The sequence below is a fragment of the Terrapene carolina genome, unplaced genomic scaffold, assembly GCF_002925995.2.
Source record: "Terrapene carolina triunguis isolate 2854851 unplaced genomic scaffold, T_m_triunguis-2.0 Scaffold85, whole genome shotgun sequence".
Classification (NCBI taxonomy): Eukaryota; Metazoa; Chordata; order Testudines; family Emydidae; genus Terrapene; species Terrapene triunguis.
Window position 1 is genome coordinate 19,343,624 of NW_020664436.1, and position 23,970 is coordinate 19,367,593.

At 39.4% G+C, this 23,970-nt stretch overlaps 1 protein-coding gene across 1 annotated transcript in view; it reads right to left on the reverse strand.

Annotated features, from left to right (window-relative positions):
* Nucleotides 1-23,970, reverse strand: part of RYR2 (ryanodine receptor 2) — a 512,764-nt gene that overhangs the window by 409,572 nt on the left and 79,222 nt on the right. Inside the window, exons 5-9 of the mRNA XM_026649522.1 lie at nt 20,651-20,665; nt 15,645-15,719; nt 14,750-14,828; nt 12,942-13,054; nt 1,358-1,457 (exon numbers count right to left, since the gene is read on the reverse strand). Of these exons, the coding sequence (XP_026505307.1) occupies nt 1,358-1,457; nt 12,942-13,054; nt 14,750-14,828; nt 15,645-15,719; nt 20,651-20,665 (382 nt within the window). The remainder of the gene's footprint in view (nt 1-1,357; nt 1,458-12,941; nt 13,055-14,749; nt 14,829-15,644; nt 15,720-20,650; nt 20,666-23,970) is intronic.

Genomic DNA, 23,970 nt, shown 5'->3' on the forward strand with positions numbered 1-23,970 from the left:
AAAAGCCTGTATCTATAAAAGAGGCAAAAAGGAAAAATTGTATTGACTTGAGTTTCAATCAAATGCTCTGATACAAAAATGTAAAACTGGCATCATTTTCATATGATCTTCTGTGGGTATGAACACCTCATCTGCTACTACTTTTCAGTCATGCACTGATAATTGCCTAACAATTCACTGTAGCAGACACCATTTTATTCAAGCTCTGAATGTGTAAAATGGCTCTGTTACCCTCACAGAACAAAGAAAATGAAGAGAATCGGTGTTAATGACAGTGCTAATCAAATCAGAACAAAACCAACGGCAATACCTGCCAGAAAAATCTGTCAGTTACAAAAATTTAAACTGGTGGGTGTTATTTTGTTTTATTTTCTTAAAAAAACAATACACACCCTGCAGTAGATTGGGAAAGTAAGGATGTTTGTGAGTTTGCTAAAAGGACTGTCAGTACAGTATTTATAAAAGTAAATCACAAAATTTACTTTCTACAGAATTACAAATTATTGAATTTTCTGCCATAAAAGATTATTTTGTAAGAAGGATCCCTCTTTCTCCTCTGCCCACAAATGTACTAATATGTCACGGTGTTGAAATTCAGGAATCCTTTGCTCAAATTCACTTCAACAGTTGAATAAAAATTCTTTCTAGACCCTAAATATAACAGACCCATTCTACAGCCTGTTCCATCCTGGCTCTTCCTCATCCATGGCCCATCCCAGTCCCATTCTCCTCACACAAGCAGTCCCATTCTCCTTGCCCAGCAAGTCCTAGGCTCACCCTTCAAGACAGATGCAGGGAATGAACCCAGGCCCTTTGGATTTATAAGCATGAACATCTACTGCCTGAGTTAAAGAACAAGGCCCTTAGCTAGAAGCAGTAGCAAACTCATAATCCTCTAAATGTGGTCTAACGATTAGAGGTGGACAAATAGCCTCACTGTTAGTGTGGGCTACACACATATATAGAAATTGTTTGGTAACCTAAATACAGGTGTCACTACCAGTTCTCCCTATATGTATTGCAACCTTAAGACTGATATGAGCGAGTAATTTTAAATTTGGACTGTAAAGTATTCTATCATTTATTTTCAACATTAATGTGACTTTAGGATAAAAATATTTACTTCATATTTTTCCATTCCTTAGAAATAAGTGTGTAGAAAATCATTACTATACCCTTTGGTACAATTTTTAGTCTTTGTTTTTGGAACATATTTTTTACATCCATTTGAGAGATCAAATGTTCATGCAAGAGAAACCCCCTTGCTACAGTACATGAATCATTGGCAGATTTTTGGGGGGATCTATTTAATTCACAGTCCGGAGGACTCTAATAACTAAAGTCAAGTCAATCTTACCTTGGGCTACTTCACTTCCTGAGCTGATTGGGGCTACACTCCAGAGTGTTTGCTGGAAGGCTGCATCAACATGTAAGCTACCATTGCCATAAGACAGATGCTACACAAAGGAGAGAAATTAGATATTTATTACAGATTTTTAAAATTCCTATCAGATTTTAATTAAATCACATGGAAACATTCATTCAGTATTAACACAGAGTAATAGTCTCCATTGACTTTCACAGGCCAGGTTTACAGATTCAGTACATTCTATCACAGGAACGCATGTACAGTAGCTACAAAAGAAAAATAAATCCTCTGACCCATCCAAAATTATTACATAATCCAAACCGGATTCATTTAATTTGATCTCTATACATGAAGCCAATCAATATGTATCTAGGTCCTCAGTTCACAACCTACAAGCATCTGCTCCTGTCCTATAACATTATAGTTTTTATGTAGGGTCTGAAGTAAATCTATCTGCAGATCCTGAAGATGGGCATTAGCAATTACCACAAACGAAATACCAAAAGTCAGGGAAGCTACACCCTATAAATGGCAGTTACAAGAGAAGTCCAATGAGGGGAGAATTACAATAATCTAGGCTAGAGGTGATAGAGGTGTGAGTGTCCCACATTAGTCCACATTAGAGAGAAAAAGATAATCCATCTAAACACCACAGAAATGGCAAAGTCTGCCATAAGGTTAGTTGATCTTAACTAAAAGCAAGGAGAAAACATCCTAGGTGGGAAGGATTAGTCTTATCAAAATGGAAATCTGCCCGTTTTTTATATATATTTTATATCACTTCCCCTGTGATACTCCCAAAATGATTTTTCAAGATATTCAAAAGTCTCTTGTAATTTTATTTAGCAGTATCCTGGACCATGAATCCATTTGATGACTTTCTGACACCTGAAAATGAAAGGCGGTTTAGCCCTACTCAGTATAGAACATCACTGGAACTTGCACTTGTTATAATTTACAGGTTGGCTATACTAGAATAGAGATTGTCTATGGCTTCTTCCTAAGAGGGAGGTAGAAACTCTGGTGCCAGTTCATTGCCTCTTTCACCACTACTAACATCTCCTCTGAATGTTTAGACTCAGTGGTTGCCTATTCATTTCAATCTGGGAGCAGATTATGGATTTTCTAAACTTGGCATTGGTTTATTCATCCTCCATGCTTCTCAATGCACTTGGGGGAGGAGATATGCTTCAGGGTTTCCATCTCGTGAATTAACTGTATGTCTGAACTGCATTCACCATGCCAATCTATATCTGCTGCACCAATCACCAAGTTTACTCTGCAGAAGTATGATGCAGATACAGGTTCTCCCTCATACAAGTAAGGTACAGGTTATATTGAGTCATTACAGAGGAGAAAATATGTATGTGGAGGGGAAGTAGGCAGAAAAGGGAGGGAAATACCCTCTGAAACAATTGAGTGAATAATAGCATACCTAGTCACTGTTTCCAGGGAGTAGTGGAGGCAGCACTAGATTAAAACCCATAACAAGTCTCTGTTTGCATTAGAAAGGAAGTCATATAAGTGATTATGCAGAACATAAAGGTTCTTGGTGCTTTGGAACAAAAAACAGTTTCTAGCCAACCTTTTTGGTGAGATCCAAAACCAAAAAAGTCTTTTAGCACTTCTGCCATTTCCACATTTTCTGTCATTGTTCCCCCTCTCTCCCCATTGAGTAACAGACCTATGCTGTCGTTGGTCTTCCTTTTGTTTCTTATGTATTAGTAGAATATTTTCTTGTTATCCTTTATGTCTCTAGCTAGTTTAATGTCATTTTGTGCCTTGGCCTTTTTAATTTTGTCCCTACATACTTCTCCCTTTTTTTTTTTAAATGTGTAGTCTGTTTTGCTAATGTACTCTCTGCTATCTTGGAGTGAGTGCCTAATACGCGTCCTCCTTCTCAGTTTCAGTTCTTTATGTGTCCAATCAGCAACCATCACGTGGCTATCTTTTAAGTCTGTCTTCTTATCTGTTTTTGCTGTTTTTCTAAGTAGTGTGAAGATATATTTTGCTGTCTCAGACATTCTACTATTAAAAGATATAACTTGCAGTAATCCTACAAAGCCTGCACTCTACATTGTCAGAATCGGTTCTATTAATATGTATTTGGGGACTTCTGATATACTGTAAAGACTACAGAGGAGCAACTGAGAACTGTCCGGTAAATAAGAAATTAGATTTTTAATTATGATTTATTTTACCAGATTAACAACTTTTCACATATAGTATCAAAAGTGTATTTTAAATTATTGGATTGTAACAGTGCTTAGCTACCAAAGTAATGGGTGCTTTAGAAAATCCTAAACTAATTACCTAGATCAGACATGAGGAGCAATGGCAGATCCTTGACTTTAAGATAGTACTTCAATTTTTTTTTTAATTATATCTGACATACACTCAGATGGCTGGGAGACAGTCTACAACAGGTAATGACTAAAATAATAGAGTGTCAACTACCAACAGCATAATGGCAGTATGTCATCCCACCTTTCTGTTTCTTGCCTGGTCTCTCAGTGCATATCTTACTGCTATGGCATTATACAAGCATAGCAAATCAGCCCACTGACCTCCCAGCTCATTGAGATGGATCAGGTAATAACCATTAATGTGAATAGAATGATATTTCCTAGTTATGCTATCTTTTTCCACAGGACACCTGCCTCATTCAGTGCATAGGATGGCTTGTGCTCACTGAATGAGCAGGTACTTTATATTTTGTTTTCTCTTCATTGTTCAGTGCGTGGCCCCATGTCTGGCATACTGCACATTATTCAAATCCTGCTCTGAATACAGAATTATTAATTTCTTTATGGGCTTTTCTATACTGCTCATCACTGAATCACCTGAATGCTTCACCAACATTAATGAATTTATCCTTCCAATACCCCTGCAAGGAAAAGTGAAATAATTATTTCCATTTTACAGATGGGGAACTAAAGCACAGAGGCTATTATTAATCTGTATTACCATAGTGCCTAGGAGTCAGAGGTGGATTACTGTTTTGTGGGGCCCTGGGCCAGAGCAAGTGGGGGGGGCCCCCTCCCCATACCTTCCACCTGCAGTCTTGCCCCCATTCTGCCTCTTCCGCCTGCAGCCTGCCCACAACTGCACACCATTCTGCCCTTTCCCCTCACAGCCCCTCCCCTGTTCCACCCCATTCTGTCCCCCTCAAATGTGGCCCCCGTTTGCTCCTTTCTCCCCCTCTCCCCCACTGCAGCCCAAGACCGGAGAAGCTCTGTCCCCCTGCCAGGGCCTTGGGACTGCAGCAGGGAATGAGAGCTCCTCAAGCCCTGAGGCTGCAGCACGCAGCCAGAGCTGCTCCAATCCCGGGGCCGCAGCTGGGGTCTGGGGGTCCAGGCCCTGGGGCTTCCCCCTGCTGCCCCACGCTTCTGCAGGGGACCAGGGTCGGGGCTTCTCCCACTCCACCCACCCGGTGCTGCTGTCAGGGAGTGCAGCATGGCCTTGCTCCACCCCGGCACTTGTCAGCTGGGGGCTGGACACCCATTTTTCTGGCCGATTGGCCAGGGCTCCTGACAACTGGCCCTGTGGGTCCATTGGCTAATCTGCCACTACTAGGAGCCCTAGTCATGGACCAGAACCCCACTGTGGTAACAAACTGTGTACAAACACATGAATATGTCCTGATTTTTCAGAGAACCTAGTATTTTATAGCAGTTTATTTCACCGCTCAGCTCCCATTGACTTCAGTTGCAGCTGTCAGTACTCAGAACTTCTGCAGATCAGATCAAACGTATCTCAAGTTGGGTACCCAGAAAATTAGCAACATATGTTTACTGGCCACCTGTGAAAAATTTCATTTAAGTGACTTGCCCAGTATCACATAGGAACTGTGTGGCAGAGATAGAATCCAATTCTCCAGGGAAGCATTCAACTGCCTTAACTATGAAACCTTCTTTTATCTTCTTGCAGCACCCTGCCTCATTCACTACACACCCTTCAACGTCTCCACAAATGAAACACAGATCCTACAGACAACAGCCTCATTAACTATCCAACTTGACTCACCCCCTTAGCACCATCCATCCAGTGCACTGAATGGGTGCAGAGGTCCAGTGGAAAAAATAGAATGTAATCATGTAATTAAAGATTATATCATGCTGTACACACACAAGTGGATCAAATTAAAATTATGTAGGAAATCTTAATTCTGGCATTGCTTAAATTTAGAGGGCTTGACTTTGCAACTTTACAAAAAAATGCATTAAAGAACAGTATGTAATTGCCTGTGTTTTTAAAAAAACAAATTGAAAAAAAAAAAAAACCCAGAAATTCCATCCTATGGAACCATACTGATCATCAGGGTTAGAAGCTTTAGATGCAGAGCAGAGGCCTCTGCCACGTGACATAACAAGTAACAGAGCAGTAGCAGGTTGTCACCTCTGTATGGACTGCCACTACAGGAAGAAGAGGCATAAATTTTGCCAGTGGGTTTTACAGTTATTTGCAGACAGGAGAGGAATGTTGAACTTAGGATTCCTGAGTTCTATTCCAGGTTCTGAGGAAAACCCACCCTCGTCTACCTAGTCTGACCCTTTCCTGCCCCATGTCTTCCAGGCAGTCCTTGTCCCAGTCCCAGTTTCTCCACCCTCCCTATTTCTCTCCAGGTTCTAGTACCCCATCACCACTATTTCATCCCAGGCCCCCCCCACCCCACACTACCCTCCTTGGCTTCTTGTCCCACTCTCCTATCCACCCCCAACCCTTTGTCCCAGTCTCCCCCATTGTCATTCCCTCATCACTCTGCATTCAAGTCTGGATGTTTTCTCCTTGCTACCTGAGAGCCATCAGGGAGACAATGACAGCAGAAGACAGACAGTCTCCCAGCTCTCAGTTCCTGCACCTGACACCGCAGCCCCAGCTCCCACTAGCCAGGTGGAGCAAATGCAGGTGAAGTTCTGCTCAGCCCTTGCATGCAGCTTCAGAATGGAGCATGCTCAGTACAGACAAATCTTTGGAAAATTTATCAGTCAGACTTTAAGAAGTCTCTACTGAGTATGTGAAAACATTTTCAGGGGCTGATAATTTGGATACATTTGGGCTGATTTTCGTAGAGATGGCAGAAGGTACATCCTTACAGGGAACTAGCTGTAGGAACTTTTTCAGCCTGGGCAAAACTACATATTTTCCCCCTAACCTCATTCTGAGAAACAGCTGAACCATTTTCATTGAAATTAAAAAAAAAAGAACAAAAACAAACAAACAAACAAACAAAAACACCAGACTGAGGCAGACACCCATCATGGAAAATTTCAGCCCAAATTCTTTGGCAAACTAAGCAGCAACTGAAAACAGTGTCTTGTAATGGACAGCATCAGGCAATCTTAATTGCTAGCTGCACCCCTTCTAACAAGAAAGGAATCAGACCCTAAAACAGCTATTAATCAGTCATAGTGTTTAAATCAAAGGAGATTTAACACAATATTTTATAAATATATGTAAAACTCTGCAGCCTATCTATGATTTCTGAAAAACTGAAATCTCCCCTAGCACAGCAGGTCTCCAATCATTTGTAGCCTCATTTAACATAATATATATTGGCCTAAAGGAAAATAATCTCTCACAATCACAGCTCTGTTCATTGGTGTTCACTGCAGAATCTTGTGCATTCTGATTTACTGAAATTCTTAAACATCAGAAGGATATCTCTGCAAGAACCTTCAAGCCATGCCTCTAGTACCACAATTACATCTAGAAAACAATAGCTCCAAATGACTAGCTCATTTTATTTTAAATGCAGCACTCAAGGCATGCACAAACGCTGACACGAAAGAAATGCAGAGTGCACTGTGGAAATAAACAATATATTTCAATCCACACATTTCCGTCACTCAAGGAAAAACATACTTAAATGTACCTAATGTTTCTGTACTGAAGAACGTGCTGGTGTGCAGAGAGCAAAATATTAAGAAAACAAAAAGCCTGCTGGAGGCTTCCTTACAGCTAAGCCATGTCAGTGCTGATATCTCATCTAGTTGTAGCTGATAATTATGTGCTCTTTAAATTTCTCAGCCTTTCCCAAGTAGCAAAAAAGGCTTCCTTTCTGGTGCAACATGAGAAGTGTATGTTAAAGATTATACTGCAGCTATTAAAGCCACTGCTGCACTGGAGGAGAGAAAGGGGTTCAGGGGGCCACCACACCAGTAACAGTATCTGGAAATATTCTGCCTGCAAACAATGCCTCTTAGGGTGCTTTAGGACTCTACATGAAACCAGCAATGGCATCATCATCGAAGCAGGATCAATATCAGCTAGTGTAGGAAATGGAGGTTACAGATTTGCTCCAGCTTCTTTGGAGCATGTAGACCCTCCTAACACCTTTGCCCTTTTCTTCTCTTTGTTTAGAGCAAATGGGGGGGCATGCAACCCTGGTGGAGCACAACGAGATTATCAGGGGGCATGAGGACCTGATAGGGTCACACTGAAGAGCCAGGGTCGGGGGGGGTTCTGTTTGGCGAGGCTCTATGCAGTCAGTATTAGCTGCTTGGACCAGGCTCCCTGCCCATCTTACTCCCCCAGTTACCTTCCTCTGCTGGGGAGGCCGGTGGGGACACTAAGTGGGGAGCTGAAAGCTGCACCCCAGGAGTACTCATCCCCTGGAAGAGAGACCCCCCTCCTGACCCCAGCCCTTCAGCACAGCCCCATTAGCTTCCCCTGCACAGGTCGGGAGCGAGATAGGCAAGGAGACGGGTCCCGGCAGCTGAAACTGCCCAACTGCTTCAGGGAGCAAAAGGCTTCCTCAGCTGCACCGGGTAAGTCCCCCCTTAGAAAGAGGGGGGCATGCATGGGACATGAATCTCTGATGGAGGGCTCAGCAAAAAAATGTTGTGGAACCTCTGGGTGAGAGAACACAAGTAGCTGACTCTTGCCCTCCAGGTACCCTCTTTCTCCCCAACTCCTTGCACTCCACAGCAGGATCCGGAATATGGCTCTAAATGAGTATTAACCCTTTCAGCCATGGGACAGAGGGTCATTTTTTATTTCTCAGATAATTACCCTTGCCAGCCAACCAAGCAATACCAGTAGGTTCCAAAACATGTCTTGAAAGGACCTTCCTCACAAAAGCTGTGCCTCTGAGAAGGAATTCAATGGAACAGAAAGGATGTCTCCACAATTTTGCTTAGTTCTCCTTACAGAGACTGGGATCGGGCAAAGGGAAAGCCCAATGTGATGTAAAATAACCATGTTATGGCTATTTTTATGCCAGGCAAGGAATCAAAGTTCACATAACTGTACCTACAGCTAGTTAGCCTCATGCTTTCTGTTCTCTTTATGCTGCAGGAGGGAAGAACATTTGATTTTAAGACTATTTTAAAGTAAGCAGTCTTCAGAAAAAGCGTAAGGGGGAAAACTGGCATAGTGCCTTCACAAACAAAAACACTGAACAGCATCCATCCTGCTAATTTGCCACGTATAACTTCACTTCTGACTCAACTTGTTTTGTCCAAGTCAGTGGACATACATGATACTGACAATGGTGGATGCTGTCAAAAAAGCATTTAGAAACGATATTTGCTTACAGGAAGGAAGAGAGAACAGGGAGGGAAAGTAAAACCCTTAAAATTGTAGCTGTGTAAAGTTTTCATAACACAGCTAAAAACTTGACAGGTTTGGATACAAAAATGAAATGGAACCCAGGATCACTAAAAGATCTCGGAACCTTTTGAGCAAATCTGAGTTGAGTATTTTTTTGGAGGGGAGGAACCAGCCCCTTGCATTCTGTGAAAAGAGCTGAAAATTCCAGGTTTTGATCCAAAATTAGGCAAAACCCAAGAAATTTTAGTAGGATTGAACACTTTGCTAAACCCTAGTCCCTTTGCACCCATCTGATGAAGCAAAGCAGCCAGAAAGGTAGTGTAAACAGCCAGCCAGGGACCCACGGGGCCAGGGTAAGTCCTTAGCTGGTGTAGAGCTGGGACTGCTAGCTATATACTACCCCTTTCCGGCCTCCCCCATCTACATATAGGGAGTGTCAGAGCGGGGGGTTATAGCGTGAGTCTACAGGCATATAGGAAATGTCACTCTACATCAGACACAAGGTCCGACTAGTCTTGTATCATGATAGTGGCTATTTCCAGATACTTTAATAGGCAGCAGGTTTAAAACAAACAAAAGGGAGTATTTTTTGACACAACGCACAGTCAACCTGTGGAACTCCTTGCCAGAGGATGTTGTGAAGGCCAAGACTATAACAGGGTTCAAAAAAGAACTAGATAAGTTCATGGAGGATAGGTCCATGAATGGCTATTAGCCAGGATGGGCAGGGATGGTGTCCCTAGACTCTGTTTGCAAGAACCTGCGAATGGGCGACAGGGGATGGATCACTTGATGATTACCTGTTTGGTTCATTCCCTCTGGGGCATCTGGCACTGGCCACTGTCGGAAGACAGTATACTGGGCTAGATGGACCTTTGGTCTAACCCAGTATGGCCATTCTTATGTTCAGAGGAAGGAGAAAGAATGCCTCAGCAGGCAGATGTGGGATAATGATGAAGGTATCAGCCTAAGCTCTAATAGTTAGACAGTTTAAACCCTGAAGTATGAGGTTTAATATCCCTTCCAAATTTTCATCATAATTAATTATGATTACATAAAAACACTATCCTAAAAAGGAACACTATTAAGGTCACACGGTCAAACACTCAAAAATTAGGAAACACCAGAATTGAGGTTGCCTGTGCAACCTTTATCCAGCACATACAGTCTGTAATTACATGATCATATATTATGTTTTCCATATAACCCCTGCTTTGTTCAGGGCACAGGATGGATGGTGTTCACTTAATCAGCAGCTATTTAATATTTTGTTTTATTCTAATTGTTCAGTGTGTGGCCTCAGGACTTATTTACTGCATGCTATTCAAACCCTGCTTTGAATACATGGGCAACACTATGTGTTCTTCCCTATCCGCATTCTCACAAACGGCTTCAGCCCAAACTGTTAAAGTTTAGCCAAATCATAAGCAAGTAAAACTAGGGTCTCTCAATGGGAAGTGTAGGGCAAGCTTAAAATTAAGCTGCACTTCCAAGCCCACCTATAACAACTTTGGTTATTCCCTTGCGCTCCAGAAGTCTCTGATTGCATGAAGGCTCTTGTATTCAAGGCCCTCTTATGGCATAAATAAAGATTTAGAGTGAGTACCTTTCCTATTTCACAAGCAGCTGTTCCTTTGTCCTGGGAGGGTGACAGAAGTCAGCTGCACTGTATTAGAAAATCTTCTTCCAATTCAAGATACATAATCTCTTTAAGGAATTTCTCCCTGCCCCCAATCAGTCAACAATGCTGAAACAATTTCAGGAAGAAACTTCCATTTCTAATGATATCAGAGTATTAGTTTCCCGTATTTTAAGTCATTGTCATCTTGGATGTGAAAGAGAAGCAAACTTCAAGCCTTCTTAGATTTGCATAATGCAGTTGCAGACCAGCATTATAATCAGTATAGTAACTATGTGTCTCTTATGATGTAGAAATTATTATACTGTATTGAACATCTCTGCACTGAAATAACTGCAGTTTTCAAGTTTTTAAATTGATTTTCTAACACATTACTCAGCCTGAGCATCACTGACCTCATTGCTACTAATTCTCATTTTATTTTCATCATTCCTCTTGTATTTCATTTTCAGATCTATGGAATTTGTTCTGGGGGATGTTTAAAAGACTAACAATTCATTGTGATCCAGATCCTTATTCACTTGAAATACACAAAATGTTAATTGAATGTTAAAAGATTGGCATATTCGAAAGCTATCAGTGGTGAGCTCTGCTATCAACCATACATATTTGGCACACACGAGTGCAGCAGCAGTTTTTAAAAATACACATTAGATGGTGGCACATGCTGGCAACATTGAGACGTGTTCACAGAACTCTGTTGCCCCAACAGAGGAAACCGATTGGTTATGGGTCCAACCTAATGGCCAGCAATATTTATAAGAGAACATCATTTTGATCTGATTGGGTTAGGCAGAGTCATACTCTGTCCTTGAAAGGAAGTGGTCACAGCCCAGTGCAGATATTATAACACCACTTAGCTTTTATGGAATGTTTTTAATCAGTACGTCAAATCACTTTAAAAGAGATGCGACACGTGCCAGCCTATAGTGGGGGGGGAGGGGCGGAGCAGAGCGGAGTGAGGGCAGCAGCTTCAGCAATGTCACAGCACTTCGGGGGGGGGGGGGAGGAAGGACTATAACTCAGGTCTCTTGATTTACAGTCCATTGCTCCACCTACTGGACCATGATGGCTCCCTATCAATGCAGTAGTTCTTCTTTGGATTCGGGAGCAGACTGTTCAGCTGAGAAAGCTTGTCACATATTTTATTACTGCTGGTAAAGTTATTAACTCTCCACACTCACTTTTTACACTGCAAATAGAAAGCAGCCTATGGCAAAAGAGATCTGGCATTGACTACCCTCTTATATGGAAGACTATGCTCACTTCTGACCTAGTAGGAAGTGAGCAATCTATATGCATTGCTTTCCGCCCCTTTCAACCAACCCCCAACAAATAGACAAGATGACAGAATTGCAACACAATAATTTTCTTGTATTTTAGGAGTAGTGTGCTCTCTTTCTGCCCTGTATTACACACATGATGGGATGATACAGCCAAAAAGATTTACATAGAACACTAATAAATGGGTGTTATGAAAAAAAATTACTCTAAATTATCATATTTACCAAAATGTATATGGCCGAGTAGGCTGTAATAGCCCCAAAGAGGTTATTTATAGACTACAGGTAAAAACCACACTTTTTTACTTACGTATTTTTTTTAAAATCTACACTTTTCTCAGTCTTAATTATATCTTATTTAAATCATAGATGGAATATATCTTGATATATTTCACACTTTTTCTTTAAAATACAATTTAACTATGAATTTCACAAATTGCAAATGGTACTTGAATACAATGAAGACTGTGATACAAACTAACAATAGCACTGAAATGCAAGGCCTGAGAAAGAAAAGAGGAGAGTTAGATTACAATTGTAATGATGTAAGATTATTCCTCCCACAGTTAGATGAGTTTAGACTCAATATCTGTTTTTAAATGATTATTGATTCATTTACCAGTTTGTTTTACAACCTTAACCTTATGCAGGTAGATTTTTTTTTAATTCTGATATAAAGTTTTATTTCATATATAAAAAGGGCTGTTAATCTCAGATCTATTATACAATTCCACAATTATGTTAGGATCTTCTATAGTATGAATTCATAATTACTATTTCATTTTCATATAATTAGTAAATTTATGCAAGAACCAATAATATCAATATCATTATCCTATATACCAATGTCACTACTTCCAGACCTGTGACATTTTGGTTTATGTCATGATATCAGTGTTAGCTCTTATGCTCAAGCAGTATTAACAGCTATTTAGATCTTATCAAACACTGAGATTGTATTATTTAATCTATACTTTAGAGGAAAAAATTGCAAATCAAACTGTAGAGCAATAGCTTTATTAATTTCCATGTCATTTTCTGGAACATCATTTCTATAAGACAAGCACAATCTATATATTCTTACTGTAGCACTTACTAAGTATCTTTCTGAAGATATACTAACTAAGATGAGGTCATCTCCAACACGCACTTTTTCTCCCTCTGATCGCTGTTTGGAGGCAGGATGTATGGTCCACCAGCAGGCCTCACCTGTATTGTCATGGATTAATGAAAGACACATTAGAAAGGAAATGCTTGGGATTATTCTTATTTCTTCAGTTTTATTTGGATTTTTAAAAAAATTCTTATTAATGTCCATATGTACTTTAATGCCTTGTATATAGTTAACACTTTGTTTGTCATACCTTCCTGAGATATGATTCATGACAGTATATTCATTGGCTAAATCACTAGGGGAAGTCACTTAATCTCTCTGATCTTAGTAATGCATCTATAAAATGTAGACAATATTTCCTCTCCCCCATCCTAGGAGATTGAGTTATAAAGATATTAAAACCTGTTATATTTGAATGTATTTCTTAACTTAAATACAAGTTCAAAGGGTTTATTTTTAATTATTCAAAAGGTCTGAGCCCTGATGTCCTGACCTCGTTTTTACTCACTCAGGCAACCCCTTCCCTCCCCACCTTCCCCCCCAGGCTTGAGAGTCCAAGCTCCAACCCAAGTCTCAATATCAAAGCACCATCTACACAGCTAGTTGTAGACCACTGGCCCCACTAGCACAAGTCTGTGGACCCGGGCTCAGAGGCTCGCTCCCAGATGTAGTGCTGGCAGACCCAAAGTCTATGGCAGTTTTGACTAGCTAAGGACAGAACAAGCTGTCCTTGAGTTATTACCCCATTAAAAAAATCTGTTATGGCTCAGAGGCTTGTATCCTTCTCGATCAGAGATAGGAATACTGAAGAGGATACGTGCTCAGCCAACAGAGTATAGGAACAGCTCACATGTGTTGGAATAACGGTCTGGTAATGATCAGTGATGACAAGATAGGACTAACAATTCTAAGCTCTTTAGGAAACGCAATCCAGTCTTCTTTCACTAAGGGACCTTCCTTGTCACTATGTCACAAGGTTTTGAGTAAGAATGGGGAAGAAGAAATTCTCCTCTGAGAACGAGGGCATAGATATTGAGGGGAAATCCACCAATGAGGATGCTGTACTGTACATGTAGCTTTCATTCATAATAAGAGTACTTGTTAATTTGTTTGCAAATTAGTTTCCATAATGAAGCCCGTTTTCAGATACTCATGGCGTTTGGAAAAAATTGTTCCTTTTCAAATATATATTATAAAATCTTGCTAATTAAACAATTTTGTAGCCCTGTGAGACTTGTAGGAAATTGTCTCCAGTCAACAGCAGCAGCAAAGGAGAAACCTCATCTGTACCCCTCACCTAACTTTAGTAAGCAGAGGTGATTTCTCTCTCTCCCTCTTTCAAATAGAAAGAAAGAAAGAAAGAAAGAAAGAAAGAAAGAAAGAAAGAAAGAAAGAAAGAAAGAAAGAAAGAAAATCGAGAAAAAGCCAAACCACCTACATTATTGCAACATTAATGATGTAGAATTAAAATTAAAAAAATGTACAAGATAAGGATTTTACCGCAACAATAACTTGGGCATGTGCCATATCCTTAATATTCTACATCATACATTTTACAGCCTAAAATAGACACATTAAACTACATATTCGGTATGAAAAAATGGAATATAAAATATTGCATATGTGCAACATGGCCATGGTAACATAACATTGTAAGAATCTTAATTTCTGTGCCTTTAACTTTGTAGTCACACCTTTTTAAAGTAGTTTGCATTTATATCAATTTAATCTAATGATTAAACAAAAGGAATCCTCCATGGCATGGGGTTCCTTAAGAGAGAAAGTTTTACCTGTTGTGTCTTCTTGCAATCCCACATCAAATGCCAATTTATCCATCGAAGACCGTGAGGTGGAGAGGCAGCAAAGATACTACCAAAAAAAAAATAACGTCTCAGTAGTTTTTCTCATGCCTGATTTCTTATTCTGAATGTTACAAGCCATCAGCCTGCTATTATAGAACTTTTTATCACTTCTTGAACAATCCTAACCACTCTCTTTTAAAGCACCAGGATTTTAACTGCCTGTTAATGAGAACAGCACTTGAGCTAAGATTAATGTTCTGAAATATGTTGTCAGTCTTCGTCTACATCAGCTTTTCAGTGAAAAACAGGGAGAGCAATGCTGACAATAACGGAATGATTTCCACTGGAGTTTAATTTCTAAGATTTTGATGGGTCTTTTAGGAAGCTTTGAACCTAGATGCTCCAGAAAGGTATTAAAAATGGCAAGATTTCTGTCTGAAGTATATACAAGGTTCTGTCTCCTTGTCCATTCAATCTTTGGCCGGTATTCAAATTGCCAACCAGACGGCAGTTGTGGCAATACTGTAATTTATGTAATGTGAACAATTATCCCATTGGGAAAGGAAATGAGAAGTCATGAACCCATTTAACATAGGCCAACAGACAGGGATCAGATATTAATTATTTTTGGTCTGTATCAACATGGGCTGGATTTCAAAAGAGAACCTACAAGTGAAAGACTCTGTTTCCTATTACCAGTCTCCTAACCTATTTTGTTGCCATAATTTCAGTGGTAGAAACGCTTCTCTCATGTGAATAATTCACAGGATAATTTTAAATGGCAATAATTTGAGTGTTATCACTTGTAGCTACAAATACTGACAGAAAATAGATACCAACACTAGCATCAACACCTACACATCAAGGTAAAATTCATACATACCATGCCACTGTAGGAATGGCGCAGCAATATTGCATGTCCATAGAGAAGTGTTCGATGACCACCACCTTGTGCAGTCTGTACAGATAAAGAAAATTGGTTGATGGGCAGGTTAGATTAAAATTAGACCCTTCTACCAAACATAATGGGCTCCCAGGTAACATTTCCTCTTTATTTCCATTCAACACCTTCAAACCACAAAGGTATCTGCCCCCTGCTAGTTAAATCAATTTTTTGATACAGATGAAGTTCGATGATTTGGCAGTAGTTAATATTGCCAATGTGTTCTCTTTAGCTGTGTAATCCAATTAAGTAACCTTTGCTGCTTCTTACCATAGTGAAATTTTAATCAGAATGTATTACTTCAGTTGGACACTTCTCAGAAAAGACTTGGACAAGTGATTACTGAATTAAACTGTCATTTCATATCACATGTTCTTATTTGACTGATACGGGCAAAATTATGGACTTTGCATCCAGGCATACAGAGATTCTTTGTAGAGATCTTCAGGGAGATAAAAATCTTTCCCCTTAGGCTGAAAATGGAAGTGAAGCCACTCTTCAGGCCTCAGGAGTGACGTAACTTTGATGTGTGTTGTGTTACCTTCCATATGGGAATGGGGAGGCAGAATGGTCAGTGCATCTGTGTAGCCACAGATCAACAGGTCCTGTCAAGCCCCCTCCAGCCCCAGACTCCTGAAATATTGCCCCCTATTTCCCAAGCAGTATAATCACACTTCTTCAACTGCATTCAGAGATGTCCAAACTCACAGGTGTTTGTCACCTGGTGTCCAAATGATATCAGACAGCTTGCATTGTCTGACAGGAAATTAAGGCCAAAATACTCAAAATTGCCCAATTTTTCATGCCCATCCTGAGAAACCACAAGCAAGTTTCTCAGAAGTACTGAGTACCCAGAAACTCCAGTGAAAGTCAACAAGATCTGTGAAGGGTCAGAACATTCAGAAATCAGGCCCAAGGCATCTGAAGTTGGGCATCCAAAACTGGGAACGATACGCTTGAAAATGCCAACATTAGTGCACATGGTCTTGATGAAAATGAAACTAGCCAAGTAATAAAATCCATTTTAACACAAAGAGACTGCAGTAAATGATTTTTTACAACACTGAGATGTTTTGTTTTATATATAATCAGAATACTCACTGCCTGCCAACAAAACCTAATAATTTTTGTTACAGCACTAGTCACTTTTTAATAGAGTGAGCTTCATTACAGTGCACATTTATTTTCACAGCTTCATGTACATTAAGTATCATCCATATGTAAATATGTTTTAAGTGTATAGCTACAATGGTTTTATATAAAGATCCATCAGATCTTAGACTTTGATATAAGAGTATTCCCATTTAAAAGCCCAAGTTTTTATTTTCCCATCTACAGCATTTCCCACTTCTCTTCCATCAAGGTGGAGTGAGTTCTTAATTGACTGGAGCTTCAGAATAAAAAAAGTGTACTGTGCCTAGCTAAAAAATGAATTGGCAGCAACAACATGCCATTATCTCACTGGCAGTTTGATAGCAATGCTGAAGCTCAATCTCACTGAATTGCTACCGTGACAACTCACAATTTTTCCTCAAATATCAGTTTTGTCTCTCCTAAGTTTTACCTACCACAATCAAACATTCTATCATGAAAGCAGACAGTTTGTAAGGACAAACAACTCAAAAGTAATAATTTTGGTGTTTTTAAGGAAGATCCATGGATATGGATCATACCTTAATATCAGGTTTTTGGTTTTTGTCAGAGTATCCTTTATTTTCAATAAAATAAATACACTACACTGGGCATATATACAGGTACATTTGTAAAAATTCATGTAGGATTCTCACTCAGTAACATGTTGTTTGGGACATCAAAGACCGTGAATTCTTATTACAATAAACCCCAAGTCATGGTTTCTCTCACAAACACAGAGTCTTTATTATTATATGTAAAAACCTAGCTGGAGACACTAATTGTCCAAAGTCACATGATGATTGGATGGTTGGTACTCTAAGGATGTCACACCTGTGTCTTTTCTACTCCATAGCCTTGCCTATATACAGAAGTTGCACTGATATAAATTCCATCAGTTCAGTGAAATTGATACAGATATTTGGGTGGAAAGCATTCCCACAGTTGGGCTTACACCAGTGCATGCTGCAACACCTGTGTCCACATAGCAGCACATTGAACCGATGTAAGCCTAGTGGAGTATGGAATGGTGTTCTTATTCCATGGACCCCTGAACTACCTGCAGGCTCACTGCTAGATGGGAAGTTTCACACCATAGTGCACAATTCGACTGGCATTTAAGGGAATTGAAGGAGTAGAGATCAAACACCCATAATCTCTTTCATTGTATCCTGGAAGGCATCTGTTGTCTGCCCCAGTCCAAGCTCTTCACTGTGCATGTGGATGAAGGACAAATGAATGCAGCTCTCGTATCCATTGTTAGATAGGAAAGCCAATCCTGTTATACTGGGGAGGATTCCAAAGGCAGATAAAATTGCCAGAGGATAACCGGAGTATTGGTGCCATTGAGGAGTTCCTGGTTGCCAGACAGGTCAGTTCTTCACTGAACGGTGCAGTGTCGGATAGGAATGGGAGGACTTCTTGCTCCAGTGTTACTACATCAGTATAAGTGCATGACCATATTGCCACTACCTCGATTTAACTAGTGATGTAGAACTATGCCAGTAACAACAACAACAAAGGAGGAAGAACTATATAAAGTTAACTCATTGATCTATTGGTGGGAGACAGATGTGTGTAAATGTATGACTGCTCCTACCCAAATGAGGAGAGTTATATCAGTGCAATTTTTCTATGTAGAATAAGTCATAGTAACTTCTGATACTCTTTGGAGCATGACTACAGAACTGTAATGCTTCAACATCTGAACAGAAGTCCTAACTGCAACTCCTTTAATATATAAATATTCAAGCAGTTGCAGTCACCAAAGCCAGCAATTAACAACATCCCACAACTGCTGAATGTGTCAAAAGAAAGCAAGAGCTAAAGTGCATTGTAATGAAGAATTATTCACTAAAAAGACTCTGAGTTTTTAAGAACAAGTTAACAGCTTTTTTGCAGCTGCAAAAACTAATTTTATGATGGTTACCTCATGAGAAGGGAATTATGATAAATGGTAAGTGCAATTATTGGAATTGTAAGGAAAAATTGTTGTGAAGCTCTAATAGGAGTTAAAGTTGATTAAAATAATAAGTTATGTCACATTCCGTTCCGTATTAGTACCTTCTAAAATATGGGCCCCATGATCTACATTAAATGTGGAAAAACCCAAAAATGCTACAGATGTTTGGCTGACATTTGTATAACACCTAAACTTTTATTTTCAGTAAAAGCAGTTATTAAGTAGAGAGAGAGAGTGGTAATACCTTCCTTTGATTTCTTCAGCAATGTCTTCTAAAGCAAAGATTTACAAGATACAGTAGTAACTGTTTCAAATGTTGATTTTTTTTAATGGCAACTACTCTAATGTTTTTAATCCAATGCTTGTAATCTTTAAAACAATGTGTACTAATGTTGTATTAAAATGTAGTATTCCTCTCATAAAAACCTGAGTCACTGCATTATTTCCAAAGCAAATTGGGCCTTCAAGGCTGCAGATAATTTATTACTACCATAGGCTTAAAATGCTAAAATGTGCTTTAAAACTGCCATCTGTAAAAACAAAATAATGACTAATACAGTAAATAGGGATTTATGCACAAGAACACTGTTGACTACTCTTTTTTCTAATGTCAGGTTATTAATACCTGTCAAGTGTTGATGCTGGGTAAAGCCAGTCATTCCACCAAATATATATGATTTTATTGTAGGAATTGTGGTTGTAGTTGGTTTAATTCCTTTTTCTCCATACAGAGTTGTGAATGGAGGATACTTCAATGCTGTAAGAGCTATTGCAACAACAACATTACACAATTCTTGTAAATCCAAGTTTGGTGGGATCTTGCTCTTTAACCTTCAGGTCACTGATGTTGCCCAGTTTTACTTCATTCAGAATCAGAACGTTTAGTTCATAAGCAAAATAATACAAATAGAGACTATAAAAGTACTATTTCATGTTACAGAGGGAATGGAGGCTATTAATAAAAACAATAAACGTGAAAAAATATATTGATGGGGAAAAGCTTTCCATGCTTAGCTTATCTATGCTCCACCTACAGATTTAGAGAATTAGGCCTGGTCTACACTAACCCCCCAAGTCGAACTAAGGTACGCAACTTCAGCTACGTGAATAACGTAGCTGAAGTCGACATACCTTAGTTCGAACTTACCGCGGTTCAGACGCGGTCCACACGCGGCAGGCAGGCTCCCCGTCGACTCCGCGGTACTCCTCTCGCCGAGCTGGAGTACCGCAGTCGACGGCGAGCACTTCCTGGTTCGACTTATCGCGTCCAGACCAGACGCGATAAGTCGAACCCAGAACTTTGATCCCCAGCCGCCGAACTAGCGGCTGGGTGTAGACCAGCCCTAAGTCTAAAAGGAGGAGATTTTCAAAGGCACAACTAATTTGGGAATCGAAGAAACTGGCCAACCATAAAAAAAAAGGTGATACAAAGAAAGAAGAGAGACAACAAATATATAAAAGCTATAAAATGTATCAAACGTTATCTTTTTCTAAATCATTAAAATACATTTTAGCAAAGGTTAGGAAGGTTTTTCACCTCTTTAGACAATTGCTTTAATATTTTAAAACAATAGTTAAGAAAAGGTTTATCTGCCACTGTTAAAGTTATGCCTTCAAATACTATTGCTCTACATAGCCCAGAGTGCCTGCCTCCGCCCATCCATGATCATAAAAAAGCCTTAAACTAAGTTTGTGTGGTTTCTAAATCCATAGCTTTCAGAAGTCCAAGAAGTAAAAATCTGGTGAAAGTTTGATATTTACTTTAAAAAATAAAAATAAGAGCTAAATAATGAATTAAATGAAATAGTCAAAAGTCATACAAAGTACAATACTAAATTTTTAGATTGCTTACCTTCATCATAAATTTCTAGAGAGCCATGCGGCGCAGGAGGGAAAAAGAGAAAACATACAATGAATATTTGCTCTCAGTCACTTAAAAATGTGCTGTGTTTTCCTTAAAATAGTGAACAAGATGCATTGAAGTAAAATCATATTTAAAAGCAGAATTTACCATAACAATTATACAATTACAGTATGTGCTAGAAAGCACATCTGCTCAAAACAATTATTCATAACTTCTGTACAATAATTTCCTCAACTTTAGAGTATTATATTAAAGCATACATCAAATTAAATAGTTTTTATTGTGTAAATCAAAATGGAGTGCAGTGAACACAGGGGTCACAGTTGAAATATTTTAATAATGTGCTCTGCAAATGCTTACTAACTTCACTGCAGGTTTCCACATTCAAAAATGCAGTGATCCGGACAGCAATACAACTGATAGCAGTGACTATGTTATAAATATGCATCTACATAGTAAACTAAGAAAACAGAATTGCTACTGCTATTTCTTGCATATTAATTCTAAAGAATTACTCCAATGCCATATGCACTAAGATGCCAAAGAATTATGGAAATCCATAATATAGTTTTCAAATAACTCATATATAAATTAAGTGGGCGGAAGAATTCTTCTAGTTCTAAGTAGTTAGAATATGTGGTAACTACTTATGCTAAACTACTGTTCCATCTTGTACTTAGTTGTGATACTCTGAGTACCTTTCCCAGACCTGAAGAAGAGCTCTGTGTAGCTTGAAAGCTTGCCTCTCTCACCAACAGAATCTGGTCCAATAAAAGATTATCTCACCCACCTTGTCTCTCTAATATCCTGGGACCAACATGGCTACACCAACACCCAGTAAGGGCTACGACTGATACAAATTATTCCTCCCAATGTGCTTTACCTAGTTTTGTCAACATTTAATTTCATCTGCCATCATGTTGCCCTTTCCGACTAAGTCCTTCAAGAATCTCAGTTCTCTGCTTGTCACTCACCTATGTAACTGTTATCCACAAATTTTGTGCTATACTTGCTCAGACCCTTTTCAGGTAATTAACAAATATATTAAACATCAGTCCAACTACAGAACCTTGTTTTTTGTCCCTTAGCCAGTTTCCATTCATTTACAGTACCTTTATTTCTCATCCCATGATTGCTTAAAGATTCCTTAAAAGACTCTTGAGAATGCCTTTATCAAAGGTTGGTTGTTGTGGTCTTTTTTCTTTCTCTCTCTTTTTATTTTTTCTGAAAGCCCAAATTAAGTTTACCAGTTGGTTCACTTTTGTTGACATGATCAAGGAATTCTAGTAAATTAGAGAGATAATTTTTCTTGATAGAAGCTGTACTCTTTTGTCTCTAGCATAGCATGTTTGTCTGGGTATAATATAACTCTAGTTATTGTTTCAGCCAGTTTGCATGGTACTGAAGTAAGGTTCATTAGTTTATAATTCCTAGGATCACTTCTGTGCCTTTTCTAAAGACAGCCCCACTGGCCAGTGGTGCTGGAAGCAGTCAGAGAAACAGGGAGCCCTGGATCACTTCCCCACACACTACTACACACTCGATGCACCAGAAATAACCAGAGGGAAGATAGCCCTCAAGACCTTTCCCCCAATCAGTAGTAATGGAGGGGCAACTCTGCATGGCAAGCACCTATCTGCACACAATGCCTGCTAGTAAGGGGCACAGCTGCACAGTGCAAGCCTTAGGGGGAACCTCTGGACACATCCCACACAAATTGGTACCACCGCAGCTATTTACCTACTGCTAACTAAACAGAACTAGAGCATTCTAGATACATCTGCCACTCCCTGGTGAGAAAAGGTTCTTAAAAAAAAAAAAAAAAAAGTGTCTTCAAACTGCATCTCCTGTATCTCATTCACTACAAGAGGAGAATGCTGACTTTCGACAGCATTAACACACAGCTGAAAAAAAAATCTGACATTCAGAAAGGGAGGCGTGATATGTATAACAGTTCCACAGCTATCGCAACATCTCCCCACACTGAGACACAGAGCCACCACGCTACTGAAATATCTGAAAATGGCTTTGGTGACTCCCAGGAATGGGGGGGGCCATACATCGGAGGCACTACTCCAGGTATTCTGATGCTCAGGCGCGGGAGGCTGGAAGTGGGCACACCCTTCTGCTCCATTATATTTGTTCCTCTCTATGCCTCACAGTGCAGGCAAACACAGGGCTCTAGGCTAGGAAAAATAATCCCGAATTTATCTTTGGAAATTAACTACACAGAGTTATACTATGAGATATCTTAATGCCATCCTAAGCAAGGACTTCAATACTGACCTTGAAAGATATTGCTTAGAGACAGAATTATATTGAAGTTTTAAAAAATACATAATATAGATTTATAAAGGCATGAAGTCTAACAGGGGAACAGATATTAAAACAATGAGTAAAATATCATCACCCATAACTAAAAAGCAAAATGAAAGAAGAGAATTAACAGTAGGGAAAAGTTTGTTATAAGTTACATTCAACTCCATTGGCCTATCAGTGAAGTTGCAATAGTGTAATTGAGATCATAGTTTGGCCAAACATGTTTAGTCACATACCCCTATGAAAAATGACTATGTTTCCAAGTCCATTAACATTAACAAACCTTACATACAACATCCATTTTAAGGATGCCACAACAATAAGCTCTATATTATAGGCATTAAAAGTCTGAGGAGTTATTGATTTTCATTTTAGCCATTAAGGCACAAAATAATATTTTATTATACTCTGAAATTTCAGGATCCGTTGTAGATTTTCCTAATATTTAGAGGCATGGACCAGAAGACAGACTCAGTTCTGATGATACTTTGAGTTCTGAGATATTTCCACAATGAGAATTAAAGACTTTAGGACAAGGGTAGGCAACCTATGGCATGCTTGCCGAAGGCGGCACACAAGCTGATTTTCAGTGGCACTCACACTGCCTGGGTCCTGGCCACTGGTCCGGGGGGTTCTGCATTTTAATTTAATTTTAAATGAAGCTTCTTAAACATTTTAAAAACCTTATTTACTTTACATACAACAATAGTTTTGTTATAGATGATAGACTGATAGAAAGAGACCATCTAAAAACGTAAAAATGTATTACTGGCACGTGAAACCTTAAATTAGAGTGAAATTTAAATGTTAAATTAAATGAAGACTCGGCACACTACTTCTGAAAGGTTGCCGACCCCTGCTTTAGGATAAAACCCGGCCCCACTGAAGTCAATGGGAGTTTACCATTGACTTCAATGAAGCCAATATTTCTCCCCCTAGCAGGGCCGGCTCCAGGCACCAGGCACCCAAGCTGGTGCTTGGGGCGGCAC